The following is an 18,358-nucleotide window of genomic DNA, read 5'->3' as shown; positions in this document are numbered from 1 at the left end:
ACTGTTTTATTATCCCTATTGGTGCACATATATGACATGGAAGACTTGGCAGCTTTGGTACACAGTGCAGTAGGTTACCTTCTACTATTCTAAACTGAACAATTTGGGCTCCTGCTGCTCAGATCATTAAAAAGGTCTTGAACAGATTTTACCAAACAATTAGGGGTTTTGTTTCCAGTTCAAATCAGCTAGCTGACCACAGATGTCACCACATGCAGAGGGACCCATATATGGGCACCTTGAAACACAGAAAAAAACAGTAAAAGGATAAGGGAATGTTTTCAGCAAGAAAGTCGAACAAGGTTGCTAAAGTTCTTTGGGTGTAATGATGGAAACACATTGGCAAGTTTTCAGCAATTATGGAAGCCTTCTATTAGCTTTCAGCCCAAAAATAATTACATAGAGTTAAATGGTCTATAGTCATTTGCTACGTATGGTTTCAAGGAACCAAATGATCCAAAATGCTGTAAATTTTTAATTGATGAATATGCCAATTTACAGTCCTTTTTGATTGCTTTAGAGTTTTTATTGTTTGATCGTTTAAACTGGAAAACACAAGTCATGGGTGGCAGATTGCTCAATTCCACTCATATTGGTTTTTACTCAAAAGCTTGTTAATCAATACAGAAGGCTGTACAGTAATAAAATATCTGAGAAAGAATGCAGATGTAGGTGTGGTAAATCTGGCCTTTCATCATATAAATCATGACTTCTCTACAATAATAATGCCTCCTGTATGTTGCCTGGTAATGATGGTGTCAGTTTGCTGACATATTTAACCTCTAATATTATATCAGAATGGATCTTGCTGTTATAGATACTTTTAATTGTAAGTTTTTAACATTTTAAAACTATTGTATAATGCTCTAGGAAATACAAGAAGCCTCATCTGCCTTTCAGTCCCGTAAATTCATTTTAGCTGTTGGCTTTATTTAATTAGATAATTTGGAGTGCAAAAACCTATAGCGATAAATCAACATGAAGATTCACTGCCTTATAGTGCAACTAAAACCAATTTTAGTGGGTAGACTGGAAAGGACTAGATCCCCCTTCTTTTTTGTCCTGGTGACTATTGACACTGTGGCTGAAATTTTGAGTTTGCAGTCACAGAAAAATCTTCCAATGGGAAAGCTTTAAGGTAGCTCTAAGAGAATTCTCCCTAGTTTAGAAGGACCTCCTTTAACTGTTGTATCTTCACACAAAAAAATAAAAACAAGTCTTCCCAATGGGACAGACAAAAAAAAAAATTTGAAAAAAAGTCGGTGTTGACCATTCCTTACTTTAATCAAATCATTTGCTTTAGATATACTAATAGTTGTTATATGTTGTACTTTGTTATTAACTGGTCCAGTTGACTCTTCATTGCCTAATCTACCAAACGGTTTAGATTGTAAGCTCGCATGAGTTGGGCTCTTCCAACTTATTAAATAGTATTCTAACTGTACTGATTTAACAAAATAATTACAGTGCTGATTAAATAATATAAATTATGATTTGATAAAGACAGAACAGACGAAACATGTAGGGTGCCTGACACTGAGAGTGAGTAGGAACTGTGTTCTTTCATTTTTGCTGTTTTTGTGAACTGGGGAGGACTCTAGTGGTTGGTGGCTGACAGCTTCTCTGTATGTCTTTGCCAACACATCTTAATGCTAAACCAGCTTTTGTAAGTACCTTGATTACTTTAGTCCAATAAATTTGGATGTTTAAGATACTACAATATGGGAGCCTGTTTTTTTTTGTTACTAATATGCTGGCTTTGAAATCTAACCACTGAATAGGGAGAGGACAGCAGTGAAGGTGAAGTCTTAAAGTGGACTGCACCTGTTTGGAAGATTAATACAAGCTGTGTTTTCCTAATCTTGTAGTGAGAGAGACATGCACTTCCAGTACGTGCATTTTGCTGTATTGGTGGTGGTGGTCACCTTGGATCAAAGATTTTTCTACACTTGGAAGAATAATATTAGTGATGGGAACTTTTTTGTTTTTGCATCGTTTGATTTTAACTTATTCCATTTTTAACTAATTTTGGTTAAAATATTTTTATGTATTGTTTGGAGGACTTTATTTATTCACAATATTCATGATATGATTTTTTTGTGGCTGTAGAATATTAAAAGAGGGGAACAGGTTAGGACTTTAGCAGTACCTAATGACCATGAAAAAAATATAAAAAATGTTTACTTTATTAACAGTTTAAAAATGATCATATATCAAGAATTTCAACTCATAGAGAGCCTTCTTCAGGACAAAAAAATTATATATTCTAGAATGTAAATGTAATTTATTGTTCATGAATTTTCAGGAAGAATAATTTATATTATTGAATCAGTGCTGTAATTATTATTTTGTTATATCACTTAGGGTTTTATGTTTATTTATAGCAGCTAGTTATTGGTAGACGAATACGTCATTTGGTTCGCAGTTTTGCAATATAATTTTCTCACAATTTATCATATTCATCAGTGTGGAAGGGTTTATACATTCTAACTGTACTGTCTCCCTTTGTTTTTGTAAAGAGCTGCACAAACTGTTGGCCCTATAATATCGGTATAATGATAATAATAATAATAAACCTTTGTGACTATAATATTAATAAAAACTTAGGCAACTTCCATTCTGTAGATTCTGGTCTGCAAAACGTTGCAGCTCTTGCACAATATACACTTTATTTTTTGCACACAGCAGAGACCAATGTATTTCATGTTAGTTGTTTGCTATTCCCTACTAGGCAAGCTGTTTTGGAACTTGCCTATATATTTATGCTTTGTATCTCAAGAAGGTTTTTTAGAATTGGTGGGAAAGTGAAATGACACTAAGATCCTTGGCTATTAAAAAAAACATGGCAGCGGCAGCCAAAACACCAAACGCACTACATTGATTACACTGAAGCACATCCAAGGGGCAACAAAGGTACGCAAAAATGTGCTTCCCATTGCAAAATATGAAATATTTAAAATAAAAACATGTGACCTTTGTTCTTTCAGTGTCACCATTCGATATACAATTAATTGTAGCTCTAATTTTAACAGACGCCCATAGAGGTAGGGAAGCATTTTTGTATATGAATGAATACACCAAATTTACCAGTCCCTAAGTTTACTAATCTATAACAAGTTTTCTATACAGCATACTGCTGTTTCACCAGTCTATTTTAGTAACACCTGAGGTGGGGCAACAAGATATCTATGTGAATACACCAAATTTCCTTTACAGTATTTACATTTGAATTCAAAAACCCGAGATACTACTAAAATTAGTAAATCTTAGCAAAATCATCTTCAGGGTACCTGAATTCTTTGTCATCATAAATCAGAAGCTATCCCTAATTTTCATCATTTGATTTCTTTTTTTTTTTTCTTTTTTTCTTTTTTTTTTTACTACAGACCCTGCAACGCACTCTGCTTTAGAAGTGGGATAAACTATAAAGCAGAAATGAGTGATAGTGTATAAACTAAATGCTATCAAAGCAATTTATATATTTTTTTTTGATTTTTTTTTCTTTTTATATGCTTCACAAATATGCTTTTTATTCACAGACATTATACCTGACGACATCACAGTCTGCACTGCTTGGACTTAGAAGGCTAATACAAAATTGTCTAAGAATTATAAGAACACCGGCAAGGGAAGATGTAATTACTCATGAATGACTGTGCTCACCTCTATGATGTGCCCGATCCGTAATGTGCTAGGAGCTATTTTGTTCTCTGAACAGTTCAAAAGTCCACTCTCGCAGAAAAATGCAGGAAAATAGATTTTTCTTTGATTTCCCCAAACCCCACCCGGCCCCCCTTGTCTGATCTTTTTTCAGAAACACAGAACATTGTTTTGTTTTGGTTGCTTGCAAATTCTTTTACAAAGAAGAATATTGCATTTTCCCCGGTTCCCCTTTCACAACCTTCAAAAACAAATTATCACTATCTTATTTTTTTTTTTTAAATGTTTCATCATTTCTTCATGAATAAATATTATCCACTGAAAACCTTAAAAAAAGGTGTTTAGACACAGTGTTGTCAATTTGCTTTTGTGTGAACTCCTCTGCTTGCCATGAAACATCCTAGCAGCCAGCATCCAAAATATACATAACGCCCATATGAGTGAGTATAGGCATGTATGTATATATCCAGTGCTTGTTTCCTCTCCATGGTGGTAAATGGCAAGTTTAGCAAAAGCTTGTCACTTCTTCACTGCTAATTCCACAATGTTGCAGCAAAAAAGGATACACGTGGTAGCCTTGGTTTGCTACGCTAATGTCTTACAGCGCAGAAACTTTCACAACATTGCTTGTACTGTGAATGTTTGTGCTATGTCCAGGTGGGCTTGCAGGTCGATTCTCGCCTTCGGGTGTCAACGCTGGGGTTGTGGGGATGCTAATAATTGCTGTTGTGATCTGTGCAGCTTTGCAGTTTGATCTTGAGCCATCATCAGACTTCATATTCAGGCTGGATCGACTGGAAGACAGAAGATATTTCAGCTGGCAGAAAACAGAAAAAAAGCTTGGCATTATATTGCATTATCTACTTTGACATTGGACACTTTTCATTTCTTCTGTTGTACATTAGTATGTGTTGCCCAAAGGAACCATTCAGAGCTTTGCTTTCATTCCTTCTGTTTTAGTTTGATTACCCAAAGGATACACATATGACAAAGTGTAGTCAGAAATGAAGACAAGCCAGCACTGATGAATCAAGCAGGCAAAAGTAACAAATGTAGGGTTTCTACAAGAAGTTTTGAAGGTGCATCGCTTCACAATGCCTGGCCACAGGTTCACCTTATTAAAAGGTTAAAAAAATTGAAAATACTCAAGTTCCCCTGAAAAAAAAAACGGAGAAGGGATACAACAGGTAGTAGCTCTTTCTTCAGTCACATTCATAAGTAATTATTATGTTTAATTACATTGGAGTTGTCATATTTCGGTTTGAAGTCTCATCGTAATTCAGCAAGCTGCTGATTGATTTTGAGCTGGATTTTTTATTTTCTGGAATTTTCAATGGTTAATAATGCCTTCTTGGAACTGTGCTTCTATGAGCATCTGACTAACCAACCAAATGTCTGTTCTAGACTTAGTTCACACTAGTGTGATTTTAGATGTAACTTGAACTGCACAGAATCCCATAACAATGGAAATCACATTGATTTCAATGTTGCCCATTCACATCAACTCCTCTCCGTGCTGCATGATTTTGGAAAAGATTCTTGTACTACTTTGGTGCGATTTACAGTGCAATATGACTCCATAGAATATGCAAACCACATCCAAACTGCAACAAAGCCGTTCTACATAATTACACTGAAAATTGCATCAAAAGTAGGTGCAGTAGGCCCAAGCTAGCCCTAAAGTTAACACCTTATGATTCAGGGCACATAGTTACATAGTAGGTGAGGTTGAATAAAGGAGATAGTCCATCCAGTTCAACCTGTGTAGGTCTGTGTGGACGTAATTATTTCCCATACCCCTAAATGTTCTGATCCTTGAGATGTACGTCTAGGAGTCTTTTGAAAGCCACCATACTACCCGCAGAAACCACCTCTTGTGGTAGAGAATTCCACAATCTTGTAGCCCTAACAGTAAAGAACCCCCCACATTGCCTGAGGTTAAAACGCTTCCCCTCTAATCGCATTGTATGCCCTCGAGTCCTCATGCAATCCCTTTGACTGAACAGCTTTTTTTCTAAGCTGAGATCCCCATTGAGATATTTATAAATTGCTATCATGTCCCCCCTCAGGCGTCTCTTCTCCAGGGATAATAAATCAAGCGATTGCAGACGCTCTTCATAATTAAGGTCCTCCAATCCCCTAATCAGTTTAATCAGTCCAAGAGTCTTTTAAAAGTAGCCATACTCCCCACAGTTACTACCATTTGTTGTAGAGAATTCCACAGTCTTGTAGCCCTTACTGTAAAAAACCCCCTGCGTAGCCTAAGGTTAAATCTCTTTTCCTCGAATCGCATTGTATGGCCTTGTGTCCTCATGCATTCATTGCGACTAAACTGTTTATTTTCTATGTTGAGATCACCGTTGTGGTACTTGTAAATTGCTATCATGTCCCCTCTCAGGCCTCTCCTTTCCAGGGAGAATAAATCAAGTGCTTGTAAGCGCTCTTCATAATTAAGGTCCTCCAATCCCCTAATCAGTTTAGTTGGTCTTCTCTGGACTCTCTCCAGCTCCTTCACATCCCTTCTGAGGATTGGCGACCAGAACTGGACAGAATACTCCAGATGTGGTTGGACCAGAGTTCTAGCTACATATTTCTATTTTCCCTATACGCTAGTTTAAGTAGTGGTCCTATTAAAAAAAAAAAAATTAACCCCTTGAAAGTTTTCATGTTGTATTTTCATATAACCTGGACTCACGGTGGAATAAATGTAGTTTTTCTTTTCACTGATCAACAGAAATAAACTACTTCATGTCAAAGGTAAAAGTCCCTGCAAAGTAATTTAATTACAAGGAAAAACCACAAAATATATTATTGCAAATACCACCTTAAAAACAGCAATGCTAATGTTCTAGAAAGGCTGAGTTGAAGTCCAGATCTCCAATACAGAATCTGTTGCTGGACTGATCGCCTGGCAGAGCTGGAACAGTTTTGCAAAGAGGAATAGGAAAAATGGTATCAACCAGATATGTAATGCCGACAGAGATCTATCCAAATCAACTCAAGCTTGTAATTGCTGCTAAATGTAAATCTGTAAATGTAAATGAAACACTAACTTCAATGGGGCAGATATTTATAGAACTACCTATTCTGTGAATTTTTATTGTTAATTATTTGGATCACTTTTTTTATAGTATACAGTACGTTATCAATATACGGTTGACATAGTGTTGTTTTGTGAGAGAAATGTGTGCTAATGCTAAACTGGATAGCAAAGTTAAAAAGCATAATTCTTCACCTTTTTAAATACTAACTACCGCCAAAATATATATAAAAAAAAAAATAAACTTCTGCACTGACCTCCTAATTATAGTCCATCTAAGCTAGACAGCACTCACTACAATCATCTAGATCAGGTAGTATATAATAGTTAAGATTTTTTTGTAGCAAATAAAGTGTCCTAATCCCTCCTAGACTAGGTGCCAATCAAAAACAGGAATCATAAAGTGATTTTTCAATTGTAAAGTGCTAATGCTAAATAAAAAAAACAACCTACTAGGCAAAGTAGAAGTTATACAGTGACTCATTTTTCAATAGTTAAAATGTGCCTGATGTGTTTGGAGTACCAAAGGAGCATAGTAAATAGAGAGAATAATAAGGGCATGCTGAAGGTTTAAAGTGGTATTCTGCATGCTTTCCCTCTAAGCATAAATCCCCCCTCCTCCCAGTACAAATCCGCTTCCCCTACTGAAATCCCCTCAGTACAACTGCCCCCCCCCCCAAAATAAATCACCCCTCCTAGCACAAATCGTCTACCCTTCAAATCCCTAAAATTTCCGATTTGAGTACCCACTCCCAGCACAAATCCCCTCCTAGCACAACCCCTATCCCCAAAATTTCCCCTGCTAGCACAAATACTCCCATTAATCCCTACTAGCACAAATCCCCCCTTAAAATGTCCCCACCTAGCTCAATTCCCCTCCCCCATCTACCATATCTAGAGGTTCCTTATAGCTCTTCAAGCAAAAAACCCCCTCCTAGCACAAATCATCATTCCCAATCCCCCCTCCCAACACAAATCCCTCTAAAACACCACTCCTAACACATCCACCCCCAAATTTCCCCTCCGTGAACAATTCTTATGCCCTGGTGCTCCCCCCCAAATTCCCCCTTCACACACAAATCCTTTCCCCCCAATATCCTTGTGGTGTCCCCCCACCTCACATGATACCACAGTGCCCAGGGCAGCCGTCCATCCTGCCCACCCCTATTCCTGGCCCTGGTCATAATGTACTAGTTTGCACCACCTGACAGCCAGGAAGATTGAGGTATAGAGACTCTGGAGAAGTCCTTGAGTCAGATTAGCTTGGGAGATAACTGGAGAGCAGAATGGTTTGGGTGATATTTCGAAACAAGATTGGTGATGTAGCTTGGCGTAGAGTTGTGAATAGATTTGTATGATGTTAGTATTTTAAATTTAATTTGCTGGGCAATTGGATGCCAGAGGAGGGATTGACAGAGAGGGGTAGCAGACACTGAGTGGTTAGTAAGGTAGGTGAGTCTGGCAGCAACATTCACGATAGACTGAAGGGGGATAGCCTGTGTAGGGGTAGCCTATGAAAAGAGAATTGCAGTGAATGATATGTTATATAGATGAAGTCTTCAAGCTTTTGACAGTGATTGGATTTTGGGCATTACTGGGAAACTACTGATAGTTATATTGATTTTGATGAAAAGGTCAGGGAGGAGGGCACGGGTGGGGTGGAAATATTACAAGTTCAATTTTACAACAATTGTTGGAGGAAGTTCTATGATATCCATGCTGATATGTCAGTTAGTAAGTGAGTAATGCAAGAGGAGAATGAAGACGTCAGGTGAAGAGTAGCGAGGTACAGTAGATTCAAGGAAGTGTAGGCGATGAAACAGAGTTGTAGGCAGCACTGAAGGAAAGAGCAGAATCTTGAAGGCCAAGGGAGTGGATTTTTTTTTGAGGAGGAGCAGGTGGTCAACATTTTTAAAGGCTGCAGAGAGGTCTAGTAGTAAGAGTGGAGTAGTGGCTGTTGGTTTTAGCAGTTAGTAAGTCGTTATTATTTTAGTAGGGCAGTTTCTGTGGAGTACTGCAAGTGAAAACCAGACTGCATGGGGTCAAGAAGGTTGTTTTCAGTGGGGTAGGAGCTCAGATCGTGGTAGACAAAGCTTTCTAAAAGTTTTGAGGTTAATGGGAGAAAGGAGACTGATGGGGTCCAGAGGGGGCTTTTTAAGTATGGGGGTGATCTGTGCATGCATTAGAGAGGAGGAGAAGGACACTGTGGAAATAATGAGGCTGTGATCAGAGAGAGGAAAGAGGGTGTTGGCAAGGTTGCCAGGAGTGCACAGAGAGGAGAATACAAGGTCAAGGGAGTTACCATCAGAGTAAGTAAAAGTGTGTGTCCATTGTGTTAGGTTAAAAGATGAGGTTAGGTTAAAAAGCTGAGATGTAGCCGAGAGTGTAAGCTGAGATGGGCATGAGCAATTCAGTATACATTCAAAATGTTTGTGAACAGGCAGGTGTAGAAGCCCTGTCCTAAGCTAGAGTGACTGTATGGTCATTTGGTCCTATCCTACACTCAGTGCTGCAGTTGTTCTGCCTACTGCCAAACGGTGTCACTGGTACCCATGGCAATAAAGTGAGATGTCACAAAGCATTGGGCTATAAATATTTATATTCCTTCTAACCAATCACTAGGAGGCTTATTGCCAGTAATGCCATGCATGCTGGGGAAGGACATATTAAATATTACATATTTCTCAGCTAACCTTGTGAGCTCCCTTTCCCCCATACTTTGGCCTGGGGAAGATGTGTGATCCAGTTTAGACTTTGATTTAAGAGGCTTTTGCATGTGTCTGGTTCAAGGCCTGGTGCTAATTGAAGCTTGCCTGTCCAGGTTGGTCCTCCTGATCCTGGTTGCAAGGAGCCTTGCAGACGATGGGTGTCTGGAAGGTGGAAGATGACATCTGGGATGGTGACTCTGCCGCTGGAGACCCTAGGGACAAGGAACTTGCAGAGAAGCTGGGGGCTCATCTTAGATCAGCTTAGAGCCATGCGTCATTCACTGAACTTTCTATTAACAAACTGGTTAATTATAATATACTCCACTCAGTGAGGTAGATATCAGATAGCTCATGCATTGAATATCATTTTTTTTCTGTATGATTTTTTTCCTTTTTCATAAACTAAGCAGACTTGTTGAAATCAGTAAATATTTTTCTTTTTTCATAAAGTGCTTGTAAACCTCTGAAATGAAAAATAAACAAAAAATATCCTTTTTTAGTGTACTTGCTTGTATCCAAAGCACCTAGTGTGATTTCTGTCTGCTTTTTCATTCCTCTGCTATATTCATGAGTCACTTCTGACAGTCTATGCTGATACTAGATGATCTCAGGTCTCAGATTACACCCTTCTCTGTACTCTATGTTGTGCAGTATGTGATGCAAGATCCCCACTAACTGCCTCTTGAAGCTCAGAAATGCTGAGTACATTCTGGACTTTCACTGGATGCAGATGAAAGAGGGCTGCAGCTAAACATGTACAACTTTTGTAAGAGGATTTGCTTCATCTCTGTGTATCACCCCAGGCTAGACAACATATTACAACCACTTTAAGTGCCCATATTCACTATATGTATTTGGCTGCACTGCACAACAGTACTAGATTTAGCCTGTCTGATGTGGGGGTGCAGTAAAAAATGTCAAGGGGGCAGAGGATGCAGGGGTCAGAAGGGCAGTGTACAAGGGGTCAGCAGGACAGAGTAGAGGGTGAGTAGTCGGTAGAGCAGTGTACAGAAGCCATTAGTTGGTAGGGCAGTGTACAGGGGTCCACAGGATGAAGGACAGGGGTCAATGCACTTTAAATAAACATGTATAAGAGAGCTGTAGTTATGTTAGGGCTGTATACTGTCTTGCTAGGGCAGCATAGTGTCAGGTTGGGGCAGTATAGTGGCAGGCTAGGGCAGTATAGGGGCAAATTGGAGCAGTATAGTGGCAGGTTAGGGCTATATAGTGGCAGGTTAGGGCTATATAGTGGCAGGCTAAGGCCCTATGTAGTGGCCGTGTGCTCAGTCACTTTCAGCACGCTTGGTGATGGAGGACTCCCTGGGCTGCTGTGTCCACTGCCCTTTTACCTTCTTTAGCTGTGGGATCAGCCTGAATGAAGGAGTCTGTGGGAGGAGTGGAGGAGGCAGCCATACCCCTGGCCCCTCTCACCAACCCGGGCTAGTTCAGGAGATATTGAAGACATCATAATATATGTGAGGGACAACCTCACATAATTAGAGGACAAGGGAGTGTTACAGGCAGCCTCCCCCAACCTACTTGGCCCCCTTCTGACCTGATTATCCACTTAGCCAGGCATTATATTTATTTAATGTACAAAGCTGCAAGAACAAGGAAAGTGCAGCTGTCTGCAGTATGGTTTAGCAGCCAGACAGTGTCCAGGGTGGATGTGGGCAGTGGTTGGTTTTGGGAGGGTGCAACTGATATTTGGCCATGCTGGACAGTCTCGTTCAATGCTGTCCCAATGTATAGACAAGGCAAAAATGTTTGCTCTATATCATGGCAGTTCACACCACCATGCTTTGGTGGTGTGTGCTAAAAAGAAAAGTACAGCATGGCATACTTTTTTTCAGAGCACGATGGTTCGACCCAATCCACTGCATTGCATTTTGCTGTGGCCAAAAGGACTGAATGAAATTTCACTTTGTGATCAATAAAGCTCTAACAGCAATAAAACATTACAGTGTGACGTGCTTTTTAAATCAGTGGCCATGCGGTAGTGTACGCTGCTGGTGTGAAGAAGACCTTAATCTGTGTTGCCATGTTTTTGAAATTCACTGCAGAATCAAAATGAAAAATTGTGCAAACCATGGCAGTTATATACAGAAGGAGGTCCTTTGTAGTTAAAGAAGGCAAAAAATCGAATGTGGATTACTAGTTTTTCTGTAAAATTCGAACATAAAATACAGACTCAAACTTAGCAGCTTTTCTTTTCATACATTGCCGAATTTTGTACTTGCTTGCAACTGCTTTTCGTTATTTACCTCACCCTATAAGCATAGATGCAGATTGTGTTACCCTCCCTTTAGCTGGCTTCCACCATGCAGGAAAGGTCTCTTAGGTATTTATTTTTCTATGACACTATGACAGAAAAAAAGAAGCCCTAGTGGCAAATTAGTTAAACTGCAGGCAAATGCAAGACCACCTGTTAAAGCAGATTAGTTAAAAATGCAATTAATTTTTAAACACAACTAATGTAGGTACTTGAACTTGACCTGATAGCATTCTGTAAGCCCCTGTACAGCAGCACTCACCAAAGGAGAGGGAGAGACAGAGGCAGCACTGGGAGCTTAACAAGCTCCATGTGCTGAAAGGGAGCACGCTACCTGCAGGAGATAATTATCTAAGCACAAGAATGACCTCTCTAGTGCTCTTCTGCTTCTTTACTTTACGATGAGCTGGCTGGAGTGTATTTCGGCCACTGCAGTGGATGTCAAAATATGGCTGTGCTATCTGGCAGGATTGCCATTATCATAAACCATGTGGTCACTTCAGCACCTCCTTTGTTATATATATAGTAAGCTATTTGTATTTGAGCACAGACATTTTTTCATCTTTATGGCAAAGTGCAAGTCAATCAGTCCTGAGTCTATACCTCCTTTCCAACTATGTATGTTTGACCCATATTGCCAATTTATGATCGTTAAAGTGTGCTATCAGCAAGTAAGCATTTGGTATTTTGCATAGCAGAGAAGGGACTGGAAATAGGGATCCCTTTGATGCAGTTGGGCAGATTCAACATGTATTGCAATATACAGTATTTGAACCTAGAATCTCTGTTTTTATGCAAAAGATTTCAAGAAATATTTGTCCAAAATGTACTAAAGACAAGAGTAAAGGCGAGTGTTTTACTACAAGAATTAAAAGACTGCAGATAATACAGCTATGTCATGTTGGTATGTTGATGGGATGGCAACTAAAATTGACAACTGACCTAAAATAGACCACAAAATAAAATGAAAGTCAAAAAATCTCTCAATAATAACATAAAAAGAGAAGTCAACAAAGGGATTCATTTCCCAAAGAGCAAGCAATCAGAGTTAAAGTACAGTTTCCTAGCTGACCCTATTTTTCTCCCTTTGTAGTTTGTTCATTTTCCCTTTAATGGCTTCCAATTTACTGACACTGTGGCAGTTTGGTGTCCCCTCTTTTATAGTGAAGAGACTGGCTTAACCAAATGCTCTCTAACTAAACCTTCTAAGAATGCTGGCTATAGTTCAAAGGCCATGCAGTGCAATGTACTTTTAAAAAAATTCTCCAAGGTGAATTTAAGCATATGGTTGCTGGGACTGCAAACCTTGAAACTGTAGGATTTACCTCAAACCCATAGTAGCTGCAAACCCAAACTTCATCCCTAGTCTACAGTACAATTCCTGCTCAACATCTCCTGTGCATAGCCATACCTTGTAGTTAGTGATGGTTGATCACCACACTGGATGTGGATAGTGCTGAGCTCTTGCATGCTACGTAGCCTTGTGGCGGGCACGTTGGAATTGGGGAGGTGCGTTGTCTTCTTGTTCCGTCGAGAGCAGCAAGATGAAGAGAGCCCATGATGACTGGACAGTGATGGGCTCCGACTAGATGGGTAGTTCTGCATGGGGCTGTCCCTGCAGTTCTGTTCAAACATCTGTTCATCCATGAACTCATGATTCTGTGGATAAGGACAAAATAAATGTGGATGTATTAGGAATGCAAAACCTTGCCTTGGGATCAGTGTGCAAAGCATTCTCAAGTGAGTCTGTGTCTTTTCACTTCTAGTTTCATTTAAATTCGGATAGATGGTGAACATCATCATAAGACACCAGTAAAAAGCACTAGTATCATTGAGTTTAATCTATCTCTGAAGCCAGGGTTTCATCCATCTGAAGTATATCTGAGATTACTGATGGGTATGTAATCCTCAGCACCAGCAGTTCCGCGGCGCCCCACTTGGTTTGTGTTGAAAATTGCTGATGGAAAACTGACACAGGTGTACTGTAGAATGCCTTGTACACTTAGTATTAGTCTATCAAGGAATTTGTATTATTCCCTGCTTTTATTGCTAAATACAATACCAAGCATAAGCGTGTAAAAAGCACAGAAATGTAGCTTGCATTTGGAACATGTCCAGCTTGGCTTATGTTTGATATTCATAAGCTGCTAAGTAGTTTAAAGCTTTATTGCATAACTAAAGCATCTACTTTTACAGACAAAACATCAGGTTTACAACACCTTAATGGATTTCTGAAATTCAGATATATTGTATTTTCACGTGGTAATATAGAAAGGAAAGGTATTACTATGTAAATATAACACCAGTAAGATTGCAATATACTTTTTATGGTAAGAACAAAACTAAAAATTGCAATAAACTTTGCCTTGCCTTTGCCTTTGCCTTGAGTATACTTTGTAATTTTAATGCACTGACATTACTTGTCATTGAAAAAAGTAAACTCTCCGAATATTTGAAAAATAATAATTGCAGAACATTTCCTCCCCAGCACTTTCATAACTTTTTTTTGCCTACTGTGCGGTGTTCCTGTTATGAAGTTGTATTGCAGGAGTGGAAAAAACAATACATAATTTCTTACCCATAGAAGTAAGATGAATGCCTCCTGATTTACCTGGTAAAATGAAGGCATGTCTAAAGGTTACCCCCCAACTTGTGCAAATATCTCAGGCTAACTAATCTTAGACAAGAATGCATGGTGCACAATAGATGTCCATATTGTAAGTGATCCCCTTTGTTCTTGCAAGATAAGACCATGATGAACATATACAGTATGTTCTTTTATTTGCTCCATTTAGGCCTGTTAACCACTTGCTGACCGGTCACGTTGACCGTACTGCGGCAAAGTGGCTCGTTATCGTCCAGCGACGTAGACCTAAGTCGCTAGACTCCTCCCCTTGTGGGCGGCGCATGCGCCGCTGGAGGCTCGCTCCCGCTGTATTCAGTCACAGCGGGAGTCGGGCCAGGGGAGGAGCGGCAGTGATCACCGCCGCTCTTCCCGGATCGTCGGGGATCGAGTGTGGAAATCCGCCCGCTTGTGTAAACAAAGCGGGCGGATCTCCTAAGTGACAGGCAGGGACAGATTGCAGGATTCAGCATAGCTAAACCTGCAATCTGTGCCTGTGTCACTCAGTCCCCTCCCCCCACACACGTTAGTAAGCACCAGGCATACATTAACCCCTTGATCACCAATTAAAGTTAACCCCTTCCCTGCCAGTGTCATTTTTACAGTAACAGTGCATATTTATAGCACTGATTACTGTAGTAATGTCACTGGTACCCCCAAAAGTGTCAAAAATGTCAGTCAAGGGTCCGATCTGTCCGCCGCAATGTCGCAGTCCCGCAAAAAAAATTGCAGATCGCCGCCATTACTAGTTAAAAAAAAAAACAATAAAAATGACATAAATTTCCCGTAGATAGTAGCTGCGATAACTTATGCGCAAACCAAAATGGCCTAAAATGTTAACAAATTTTGATTTTTACATTTTGGGGGGGGGGGGGGGGGAGAATTTCATATAATATATATTGTTATTTTTTCAAAATTGTCGCTCTTTTTTTGTTTATAGCACAAAAAGTAAAAATCGCACAGGTGAACAAATACCACCAAAAGAAAGCTCTATTTGTGGGGAAAAAGGGAACATAAATTTAATTTGGGTACAGCATCGCATGACCGCGCAATTGTCTGTTAAAGTAACACAGTGCCGAATCGCAAAATATGGCCTGGTCAGGAATGGGGTAAAATCTACCAGTCTTAAAGCGGTTAAAAATACGCTCATTGAGAATTTTTTTGTCAAAGACATGTAGCTAAATACATTTTGGCCTAAATATATGACAAAAATTGAATATATTGGATATTTTTTAACTGTCAAATTAGAAAAATATTGTTATTTTTTCAAAATGTTCGCATTTTTTTATTAATATCGCAAAAAATAAAAAGCGCAGAGGTGATCAAATACCACCAAAAGAAAGCTCTGTTTGTGGGAAAAAAAGGGCGTAAATTTTGTTTGGGTACGGCGTTGCATGACTGCGCAATTGTCAGTTAAAGTTGCACAGTGCTGAATCGCAAAAAGTGGCCTGGACGTAAGACAGCAAAATCCTCCGGTGGTAAAGTGGTTAAACATACCCTTGAAAGCATTTTTGTTATACCTATTTGATAAGGGGAAAGGAAACCTGTTATTCCAAAAGTCTCCTGATTTAGCAAAAGAGCATGTCTGCGGGATAACCTCCACCTTGTACAGGTGTACCAGGTAAACTAATCTTGGAATCATCGTGCACTATGGTTTTTCATAAGTGATCTCCAATGTTCCCCTGAGATAAAGCCATGATTAAAGTGTACTGTATGTTAACCCAACAATGAGCTACTCTTATTTGCTTCCTTTTGGTCTGTTAAATATACTACAGAAAGAATTTTGTTATATCTGTGCAAAAAAAATCCCAATAGAAATTTTGTGAGCCAATAACTTCATGTGCTTTGGATGCACTGTTATTATTTAGGTTTATTAGCAGTTTTCTCTGGGGATCACAGACCACCCCCATGCTAAAGGGAAGAGAAAAGGGCGAGGTGTTCTGTAGTCCTAAACACCTCATATCCTATAGTGACAATGCTAATTCTTCCTTACATTGAGTGCAGTGAGTGTTGGCACCCTAAACAGTAAGTTTGCTACATGGCAAGATCAGATAAAAATAAAGAAAAGCTTCCCAATCGAAAATGAATGCAGTTATCACATCTAATGACTGGTAAGCTGTGATAGGTTACTTTTTTGCTGTTGGGTTTAGATATACTTTAAGGTAAAGCTAGTTATACACTAGTAGATTTTTAAGAGAAAATTTACAAAAATTTGTATAAAAATTCTGAGCACATTCCACGGCTTGACAAATGTCATTCATAAGTAGTTCAAATTCTTTTTTTTTTGCTTTTAACATTAAATTTTATAACTAATAGACTTTAGTGAACAAAAACCACATCCACTGTTAGATTTTTATTCGTCCAGAATTTTTTTCCCATCCTGCTAATTCAAATGTTCTTATCACTTTGGTTAAAAAAGGAACACCACTGACTCCATTAACAATTATAAAACTTAACAAAATTTTGTAACAAAATTTGTGAGAAATTCTCAGCATATTTGGGGCTTGACAAAAGTTTTAATTCAAAATAAGTAACAATTAGAAAGTTTAACATTTCTAAAATGAAAAACTTCAAACAAAATTCTACTAGTGTATGGTCAGCTCAAGCCTGCACAGGCCATAAACATGCAAGCCCAGCCAATACAATGATGACTGTTTATGACCTTAATAATTTAGAGAATGATTCTTCAGTGATCAAATCTTCCTGTTGCCTTCTTATGTTTAAGGGTGCTTCAAAAGAGTGGCAAAATAGGAGCCAGCAGACACGTTACAGAAGATTACAAAGTAAGCAACTAAAAACCAAGAGTGGGCATTTTCACAGGTTCATTGGTTCAAGTAGCCAACATATCTTTCCTACCCTTGAAGGTACAGTGTATTGAATCCCTTTAGGTTGTATGTGCAGTCATAGCTTTCCCATGGAAAAGGACCATTCTTTGGTACCACAGTCAGATGGAGGTCTATAGCACCAATGCAACTAGCAGTTCACCTTCAATTTATTTCAACGCTAAAATTGAAACACTTTCTTCATGTTTCTTTTTACTGGAGAATAGCCCATGAAACTTTTTTTTTTTCCCTGCAACTAACACTAGTAAGAAAAGTAAGAAGAGTGAACCTGTGAATTTGCCCATTCTCACTTAAAATAAACATGTATTGAAAAAGAAAATAAATACCTTCATAGTGGAAGTTCGTACAGATAACAGGGGATCATCCACAAGATAGGACAATCCCTACAGGATAACATGCCGACAAAAGATAAGAACACGATTGATTGTAACATTCCAGCATTCCGGTCTTCAGCACCAACATTCAAAATTGCACATGCCAGTTTTTAGAGAACTAGGAGACTCTCTTCTTGAATCTCATCAACATATTAGATACATTTCTAGCCTGTAAATGAGGATAATCAGTGTAGTTATACTTTAATGTCCTTTATGAATTGCAGGTTTGCTGTACCTTGGTCTGCTGGTGTAAAACCAACTTAACTGCTCTATTGCACACATAGGTGTGCACAGCCTATTGCATGCACCCCAAAGCTCAAACACATATGCGTGTAGAGCAGTGGATGGTGTCAGTAGGGCAGAGCAGTGGACGGTGCAGTAGGGCAGAGACTAGTGTCAGTAGGGCAGTGGAAGGTGTCAGTTGTTTTTATTTTTATTATTTTATATTTTATTATTTTGTTATAATTGTATTTTTATTATTATTATATATTTGTTTTACTATTTTTTTAGGAGCCCCTTTAGGGGGCTTTGGTGAAATATCAGGGGTCTAAACAGGGGAAATCTGTGCCAAACAGGGGGGATTAGGGTGTGCCCCGGCACACCTGGCTCACGCCTATGATTGCACATTCTGGGTGAGTGCATTTGGTGTGTATCTTATACTATTTGTGGACTGTTCTATTCAGTCCACCCTCTGCAGCTCAGTTAAATAATTGTGACATTAAAGCAGTCTCCTTGTTCTCAAAAACATAGTTATGATTCATAGTAATTTTCATAAATGACCATATGATAAGTGTTGGTTTGAGAATTGTCTCTCTTCTGCATTTCAGTTCGTGAACCT

The 18,358-nt window shown here is 39.0% G+C and overlaps 1 protein-coding gene across 3 annotated transcripts in view; it reads right to left on the bottom strand.

Annotated features, from left to right (window-relative positions):
- Positions 1–2,616: 2,616 nt before the first annotated feature.
- KCND3 (potassium voltage-gated channel subfamily D member 3) overlaps positions 2,617–18,358 on the bottom strand; it is a 752,547-nt gene continuing 736,805 nt past the window's right edge. The window contains exons 7-9 of one of the 3 annotated variants that reach the window (XM_082248473.1): positions 17,473–17,529; positions 13,092–13,339; positions 2,617–4,454 (exon numbers count right to left, since the gene is read on the bottom strand). In XM_082248473.1, the coding sequence (XP_082104599.1) occupies positions 4,259–4,454; positions 13,092–13,339; positions 17,473–17,529 (501 nt within the window). In that variant the 3' untranslated portion in view covers positions 2,617–4,258. Of the gene's footprint in view, positions 4,478–13,091; positions 13,340–17,472; positions 17,530–18,358 lie in introns of all 3 variants that reach the window. The other 2 variants (XM_082248475.1, XM_082248474.1) reach the window with 2 other exon arrangements.

Source organism: Pelophylax lessonae (genome assembly GCF_965119305.1).
Source record: "Pelophylax lessonae genome assembly, chromosome: 2".
NCBI lineage: Eukaryota > Metazoa > Chordata > Amphibia > Anura > Ranidae > Pelophylax > Pelophylax lessonae.
This window is presented reverse-complemented; position numbering and strand designations above follow the sequence as displayed.